Source organism: Papaver somniferum, unplaced genomic scaffold, assembly GCF_003573695.1.
Source record: "Papaver somniferum cultivar HN1 unplaced genomic scaffold, ASM357369v1 unplaced-scaffold_35, whole genome shotgun sequence".
NCBI lineage: Eukaryota > Viridiplantae > Streptophyta > Magnoliopsida > Ranunculales > Papaveraceae > Papaver > Papaver somniferum.
The window spans coordinates 4,549,295-4,558,190 of record NW_020645971.1 but is presented as its reverse complement, the minus strand read 5'-3'; the positions used below and the strand labels follow the sequence as shown (position 1 = coordinate 4,558,190).

General features: G+C 39.1%; 1 protein-coding gene across 1 annotated transcript; it reads right to left on the bottom strand.

Moving 5' to 3' along the window:
* Window positions 1-7,130: 7,130 nt before the first annotated feature.
* LOC113342251 lies at window positions 7,131-8,597 on the bottom strand. Its single transcript, XM_026586849.1, has 2 exons — window positions 7,810-8,597; window positions 7,131-7,689 (listed from the first exon to the last, which is right to left on the bottom strand). Exons 1-2 carry the CDS (start codon window positions 8,595-8,597, stop codon window positions 7,131-7,133), a joined length of 1,347 nt encoding a protein of 448 aa, XP_026442634.1.
* Window positions 8,598-8,896: the final 299 nt, after the last annotated feature.

Below are 8,896 nucleotides of genomic sequence, written 5' to 3'. Positions count from 1 at the left end.
TTTATTTGCTGTGTGTTTTGTGTTTTCATGAGTTGTTCATAAAACAAAAATCCCATAGTTGCATGCATACATAGGTTTTGTGAAATTTTTCGTTTGTGAAAACACGTATGTCCGTTCATTCGATAGTTTAAGAAACGGGCAAAAATCCCTAATGTGAAAGAGATACATAAGTTCTTGAATAGACATGATCTAGTTGCAGTAGTGAAAATTTTTGTTTATGAGGTTTCATGAAAACCAAAATTTATTTTCAAAGCATGAACTTTCACAAATACTTTTAAGAACGTAGGTTCGTAGTGAAAGTAATAAATAACGATCTTTAAAGTTAGAGGAATTTTTTGAAAAGACCTGTAGTCCATGATAAAATTTATTTGTGAACTTTTAAAATTTTATTTGGAATATGTGGACCCTTACAAAAATAAAAAAACCCTTGTTTCGAAGACGAATGCTCGTTTGAGCAAAAATAGGTTTTTTTTTATTAACTCACGTAATTTTTTTTTGAAAACGTACGTGAGTTTTTTTTAATAAAAAAATCAAACAATAATTCTCAAGTAATTGTTAAAGATAAATAATTGTATTTTATGCTTTTATGATGTGTGTTTCTTAGAGCATTGCTCGGTTGAACCCACCAGCTGTTGGTATGTCAAGTTTGGTTGTCATATTTTAGTGAATCAAAACTCATGTTAAGAGTCGCTTGATTATGTACTAGAGTCAACTTCGTATAGGTTAGCTTGAAAGTATTAGGATATAAGACATTACAAGTATTACGAAGTCTTGAAGATGTGAAGAAGCAAGGAGCTACAACGACAACAATCATCCTTCCACTTGAGGTTAGTGATATTTGATTTGAACTATTTCATTCCCTAACGTATCTTTCAAGTCGTGCATATTGAAAACATAACTGCGAAGCGTATTTTAACTCTAGATAGACATAGTATTAAGGAATACAATACGAGGTTTATTGCTTAACCATTAAACTTTGTAGATAAGACATCGCCATAATCATTTGAATGCTATTGTGATGATGTATGGGTATGATGTGAGGATTTCATCCTAGGGAACAATGTTTACATGTGTTCTAAGGAAGTAAGTTCATAAACTTGTTTGTGAACCGAAAAGGAAATTTCCAGGTAGTATTGGTTTTGTTATTCATTGCATATATTATGAACAACCAATATGTGTGATAGAATATAACCGCTCACAACTTGTTGTGTTCTTGGTAGAACTATTCACAAAGGCCTGACTTATGTATTGATATAACTTTTATTAGTAAAACCGATCTTAAGTAATCACATGTGGTATGATCCGGTTTGTGTGTCTGACCAATTTTGGGAGAGGGGAACCGATCCTAGTAAGGGGTGCAGTACATCACAAGGGGAACCGATCCTTGTATGGGGTGCAAAAAGGTTTATAGCAGAAAGGGGAATCGATCCTATGGACATGTGCAACACGTTTTTAGGCAAAGGGGGAACCGATCCTATGGACATGCAACACATATAAGTTAGATACCATATAAATGTGGGGAACCGATTCTAGTACCTAGTCAACCAAATTTTGGAAAGCTAGTGTGACTATGCACAATACTCACATGGAGGTATAACCGAAACTTGTTTTGGTAGAACCGTTAAACCCATGATTGTGATTGAATGTTGGTTTGATCAATCACATAGTTCTTGAAAGTCAGATGAACCAATTCTAAACTTGTTTGTAAGTGCGGCAAATCGGTTTCAAGGTTATAAGTGTGAAAGAGAACTTACAAAGTAAAGATGTCGACAAACTTTGAAAACATGCTATGAATGTTTATTTCTTTAATTGTTCAAAGATATTCCTTAACGGCTAAGGGAAGAGAATCCCAGGATCGAAACATAAGTAAGTTAAGAATCTTTTAATTAAGGTTATTAATTTCATTTTGTAGGGAAATACCAGAATTAGTAATGTGCATTTACTAATTAGATTTTGCGAAAGATTTCAATCGTTATTTTTGGACAGAGCATTTCCAGGAATTATGAAAATTGAATTTGTGCTTTCATGAGTATCTTGAAAATATTTTCGGTTTTGGAAATTCCTTGGTGTCCAAACTTCCTTGTCTATAAATATTTGAAGTTTGCCTTTCTAGCAAACTAATCCTTCGTAACAACAGACTTCCTCTTTTGTTGTTACTGGTGTAGACGCCTATTTGGAGATGAGAGTAACCTAATTAGGCGAAATCTCTTACGGCCGCTCAGTTTAAAGTCTTCTTTGGGATTGAGAAGCTCTAGAGTGTACCGTTGGTGGGAAACTAGATAATTGCGGTTTATCTTTTGTTTTCGATTGATTTGATTGACTAACGGTGGTTGAAATCTGATTGCACCTAGTTTGTTTATTCTTGAGAATCTTTTCTTCTGATATAAGATTCACTCAAACTAGTTCAGAGTTTCGACAGGGATCTTTAGACTGTTGTTAGTTCTAAAGACAATCTTGTGATAATCCATTGTTAACAGACTCCGTTCTGTGCATGATTGATCACAAGAGATTCAAGTGATTGTGTGCAGGTTTTTATTGAAGACAAAGAAGATATTGAAGACCCGACTTGGGTTTTATAATCTTTGGTGTGCACAATACTTGTTTCGGTAAAAGAGGATCCAATTAATAATTGGTTTATCCTTGTGGTAGATTGGATTGATCAATTGATTAGATCGGCGTCAACACGATTCTTAGGATTAAAGGTGTTGTTGGTTTAATCTTAAACGATTAGTTCGGTAATTGAACATAAGATAGATCTAAGGACCTGACGAAGGAGTTTATGTTAAGATAAACGGAAAAGCCTTTGTCCGACTCATATCACTTGGTTAAATAGAGTTGATACCAAACAGATTTGTTGTTCCTTTACTGTTTGGAATACGAACCAAAGGAATTGTTCCAAGTACGTGACTTATTTATAAGTCTGAGGCGTGGGAATACATAAGGAACTAGGTGAACTATAGGGTTATTTAGTTGGTCTCAACTATACGAAGTTAGGTGTAATTTTGTGTAGCGGCTTAATCCTGAGAGTATTCAATTCTGGACAAGGTCCCGGGATTTTTCTGCATTTGCGGTTTCCTCGTTAACAAAATATTGCTGTGTCATTTACTTTTATTTTTCGCATTATAATTGTCTTATTATAATTAAAGTAAATTACACAAACGCTAATTCCTATTTACTTGATAAGAAATCCTATTGTGTTTGGTTAAGTCCGAACCTTTGTATCAAGTAAACATACTTCGTTGTTGTATTATATCGATCTCGTATCCATAGACGATCACACGAAGTGTGAACCGATTAGTTGTATTGTCTCGACTCAGTCCATAGACAATCACTTTCGGAGAAAGGACTTATAGGTAGGAAAAGTTTTAGCTTGAGGTATATTTGGGTACCCTCGCCTTTTCAGTGTTTGTAGCATAGAATCATGGAATGTTCACATGAAGAGTTTATGTGATTTGTTCATAGTTTCGTGAAAAGTCAAGTATTGACTTTTAAATGATGAGTTTTGCTTGGCTTTGCAGGTTTGAAAGGACGAGCAAGTTATCAAAGTTTTACATTGTTATTCACTAAGTTCGTGAAACTGTAAAAGGTAAGAGTCAAGGATTATCGTTTCTGTTATGAATTCGATATATCTATAACCGTGTGCTTTCGATTCCAGATAATGGTGACTTCCAGCAGCAGTGATTATGATTATGATTATTCCTCTAGCTCTTCTGACGAGGATTCCAAGGTTCCAGAGACGAAGATTTCTGCATCAGAATCCCGCGCTAAGATGGACCAATCATTGAAAAAGGCTAAGGAAGTCATAAACGGCATGTCTCTTGATCAACTGAAGACTGCCCGTGATAGATTCTCGAAGAGGTTAACCGAGGATGAGATAGTAGCTGAGTACCGAGAGAAGAGGCTTCGAATTCAGCACAGACGGTTAGCCGCCGAGGAGAAGATTCGCTCTCGTCCTAATGGTGTAGCTTCGGATTCAGACGCTGAAGAATAATAACCCGTATGGGAGCCAAGGGAACGCAAAATTAAGCCACACTGGCTTACCAGAGAGATTGAACGATTAGTTGAGGCTGATCTTGAAGTTGAACGCGAAAAGGAAGAGTACTGGGATGCAATGTACATCGATCCTGATGAGATAGAGGACTTTGGCGACGATTCTAACAGCGATTCTGAGAAAAATCTTGAAGAGGATCCCACGGAAAACGATAATGGTGATGACGAGACCGTCGAATCCGACGATTAGTCGCGAATTTTCTGAGATTATTTACTTTCTGTTGAAGTCGACATTATCTCCTTATTTGAGTAGTTTGACCATAGAGATATTTGGAGATTATTATTTATTTATTTGTTGAACAATCCCTTATCACATCTCTATCCAGTTTTCTTCATGCCTTCAATTGAACGAATCCATATCCTCGTGTATGAAAATTAGTAGTGATATTCGGAAGTATGACTGTACGAGTAAACTGAGGAAACGTGATTTTCACAAAACTTGTTCTTAGTCAAAGTATCGACTAGTTGAACTGTTAGTCCCCAGTATTGTCGCTCCTCTAGTTTATCACATAATCCCATTTGAAATCCTCTCAGTAGAAACCGCAACTGATTTGACCATTTGTAGAAGATAAATATCCATCGTCTTAAGTTTTGACTTCGGAAAATTAGGGCTTCATACTTATACAACACATTTCCTCTAGCTGTGCATTATCAGAAGAAATTTTGATCATAATCATACCTCTCATCATCATGTCTGATAGCAGTGCTTCTTCTCGAAATGAATCCTTGGCGAAGCACGGAGTTGGGACGTCCATCTTGGTAGGTAACATGCTTTTCTTATTTCCATGTAATCAGAAAGTTTAATCGGATAAAGTGATTTGTTGCAGAACAATCACGGAATCAACTCTGTTCAAGACCTAAGCGGACTGTTAGAGCTCCCGCTCGTTATAGGCTTGCTCGTGCCGAAGCTGGGACATCGGTAAGTCCCGAACCGAAACTTCCCTCTGATCGAGCGTTTATATAAATTTTCTGAAGTTGAATATTTCATCGTTCCAGGTTGACGTTCATGTTGTTGTCGAAGCTAGGAAGAATAAAGATGGGAAGTTCGTGGTGATTGCAGCTGATGGTGACGGTGCAAACCGTGAGAACTCAGAGTATTCTGTAGCCGCCGATTCCAGGGTCTATGTCCATGAGTATCCAGCGGCCGGACTCCCGTTCAATATTCCCATGGCTAATGTTTTCCCAGACAATCAAATGGTTGGTGGTTTCATCGTCCCTAAATGTTATGCATCTCTTTACACCAAGATATGGAAGAGGTACGGGCATATTGCTACTACCGAAATATGGAGAGGTTTTCCACCAACTCTATTAACCACAGTTGCTGGATTATTGCCTGTTATCGCTGAAATGAACAAGATAAACCTGCGAGATGTCAAGAATGAAGAGTTGCACAGATAGGATGATATGATCTCGAATTGTGAGGTCTTGTGATTCAACATAAGTTGGCTCCGTCTTCGACTCGAGATCATCAAGGTTGATAGGGCGGCAGCTGCTGCAAACATGATTTCTGCTACATCTTCTATCATAGAAGAGGAGAAGGCACTTGCTCTGGAATCAACAAGAGTTGAGAAAGCTGTGCAGGATTTGAGGGTGAAGAATGAAAACTTTCAAAAGATGCTTGACACAACCTTCAGTAAGCATTATTTATTGTTGGATGGTTTGCTCTGAGTGAGCGTTAGAGAGAGAGAATTTTTGTGAGATTGAGACTCGTTTAATAAAGTAGATGATTGGAAGAATTTTGTGAGATTCATGAAAATTTTGAATTTCTTGAACGAATGAGCATATTGCATACTCTTTGAAGGAATAGAAATTACATTTTGAAATTTAACATATAACTGTTTGCTGACCGTTTAAGCATAATATGCTTTGAGACACTTGTCATTGATGATGTTCCCTTCCACTCCTCCATTAACAGCTAAGATTTCATAATATCCACTGGATACTGCCTTGATAATTACATAAGGCCCTTCTCGTTTCGGAGAGAACTTGGGAGCGGACATGTCTTGTTGAATATGCTTTGCCGTTTTCAAAACTAAATCTCCTACTTGGAATGTTTGAAGTCTTACCATTTTGTTGTATGCCTTGGAAACCCTTTGTTTGTAGGTTTCCACGTATTTCTCTACTTTGGCCCTTCTTGAATCGAGCATGTCCAATTCAGCAATCCTTGAATTAGACACTTCAGCTTCATCCCACTGCACACCACTGGCTGTTGAAATCCTTGCAGAAGAAATCTTGATTTCAGCTGGGAGAATGTCATCGGCTCCATAGACAAGAGAATATGGTGAAGTCCCAATTGAGCTTCTTGGTGCGGTGCGATAGTCCCACAAAGCCATGGGAAATTCCTCATGCCACGTTCGTGGATTGTCATGAACTGTTCGACTAAGAATCTGGATCAAGGTTTTGTTGGTGTTCCCTGCTTATCCATTTCCATGGGGATAGTATCGTGTGGAGAAAATCTGTTTGATTCCGTATTCATCGAGCAATTATGCAACATGTTTGTTGGAAAAAGGAGTTCCATTATCCGTGATGATATGTTTAGGAACACTGAATCTATATATGATGTACTCTTTGATGAAAGCTGCAATTTGACTCCAGTGATGCTTCGAAGAGGGATAGCCTCGACCCATTTGGTGAAGTACTCCGCTGCTGAATGATGTATTCATGATGCTTCGAAGATGCTGGATTGATTTTCCAATGATATCCAGTCCCCAGCTATAGAAGGTCCATGGAATGCTCACAGAATGTAATGGAAGACAAGGAGTATGAATGAGGTTACCATGAATTTGGCATTGGTGACATCTCCTAACATAGGCAACTGCATCGTCTTCCATGGTTGGCCAATAGTATTTCTCATGAATTTGGAGAAATAATTTCTTCTTTCCTTGGTGTTCTCCTTCGTGCATCTCTTTCAAGATTGTAGGAATTTCGTGTTCAGCCAAGCATCTCAGGAGGTTCCCACTAAAGCTTTTGCGATACAAAATCCCTTCCAAATAGACAAAGCGCTTGGCCCTCTGAACGAGTTTGATCGCTCATTTGTTCTCTGATGGCAGGTCGTTGTCACGAAGATACTTTATGTAAGATTATCTCCAGTCCCTAGTGTAATGGATCGTTAGAACCTCTAAATGATGAGGTGGTGGCTGGAAATTGGGACATGACCCTTTTAGCATCCTTGATTGAGCCTCCTTGGAGGGCCAACAGTATCCGAGTCTTTGAAGCCTTCTGTAAAGTGTGACTACTAGGGTTTGTCCGCATATTTCCTCATGTATGCGTTTGAGTTGTTCGCTTGCTTCTTCATCTCCAAGGAATCGTGACAAGGATCCGCCGGGATTGCGATAACACAATGCTCCATGCAGCAGAAAGAAGTTCTTTAATTCTTTGAGGCTGATTTTCCCTTCTGTAAGAGAAATGCTCAATTCATGAATAATGGGTGTCCGCCAGTCGCTCGATTGGGAATCTTCAACTTGAGTGAGCCAGGTGGAAGATACATAATGTCTTTGCACAGTGATGGATTTCTCTGACCCTTCAAACTGCAGCTTAGATGCAAGAGTCGCTAAGCAATCAACATGTCTGTTGTTGGAGCGACCAGTATACACAATTGTCGCATTAGAGAAATGAGCTAATAGTCTTTGTGCTTCGGCTCTGAATGGAGCGAGTGTCACTTCTTTGAGAGAGTACACACCATTCATTTGATTGACCAGCAACTTTGAGTCTCCTCTTATCTCCAGATGCATTGCTCCTGCTTGCTTGGCCAAATATAACCCAAGGAGGAAAGCTTCATATTCTGCCGAATTATTGGTGCAATGAAAATCCAGCTTGAATGAATATGAGAATATTTCACCAGATGGAGATACTAGCACAATGCTTGCACCGCCAGTGTCATTGCTCGGAGTGGTGGATCCATCAAAGTACAATAGCCATGTTTTCTCCTGAATGATTGAGATCTCTGGAATTTCACCAGACACTTCTTCATGCAGCATCGTGATGTCTTCTCCCGGGAAAGCGGCAAGTAGATCTACAACTTCTTGTCCCTTGACTTCTCGAGGCGGAACACATGCTATATCAAACTCTGACATCTGAAGCAGGCATTTTTCCGGTCTCCCAATCAGTGCAGGCTTCGAAAGTAAGAATTTTATGGGATCGACTTTGGCCACTAGCACAACTCTGTTTGATAGTAGATAATTCCTGAACTTCTGTATCGCATGAACCAACGCAAGACACGCTCTTTCATCTTTTGGGTATCGTAGTTGAGAATCCCTTATGGTACGACTGAAGTAGTAGATTGGGCGTTTGATGCCTTCTTCATCTTCCTGAGCGAGAAGTGGTCCGATAGCGATGTCACTGGATGCTGTGTAAAGTATTAATGGACGTCCTTGCACTGGAGATTTCATGGCAGCAGGTGACAATAGTATTTCCTGTATTTTCTGAAATGCCTCTTGTTGAACGGTCGTCCATGTAAAACTTGCTCCTTTCTTCAGCAGAGGAGTGAACGAAGCGATGAGTTGAGCCAACCCAGGAATGAAACGCCGAATATAATTTACCTTTCCCATCAAACTCTGGAGTTATTTCACGGTGCGTGGATGAGGTATGGTAGTAATGGCTTTTGTCTTGTCTTGATCGACCTTGATTCCTTCTACAGTGACCAGGAATCCTAGAAACTTTCCGGAGGATACACCAAAAGCACACTTCAGAGGATTCATCTTTAATTATACTCCCTGCATCTTTCAAAAACCTGTCTCAGAATTTCCAGGTGAGATTCCCGAGTTTTCGACTTCACCACTACATCGTCGACATAATCCTCCACTTGCTTGTGCATCATGTCATGGGATATCGCGGTCATGGCTCGTTG

Bases quoted from the DNA above. Each gene is read 5' to 3' on its own strand.
- LOC113342251 (XM_026586849.1), bottom strand. From the start codon at position 8,597: ATGGGAAAGGTAAATTATATTCGGCGTTTCATTCCTGGGTTGGCTCAA. The intron at 7,690-7,809 runs GTTATATTTGGC...CGCTCCATTCAG, and splicing joins TATGAAGCTTTCCTCCTTGG to AGCCGAAGCACAAAGACTAT.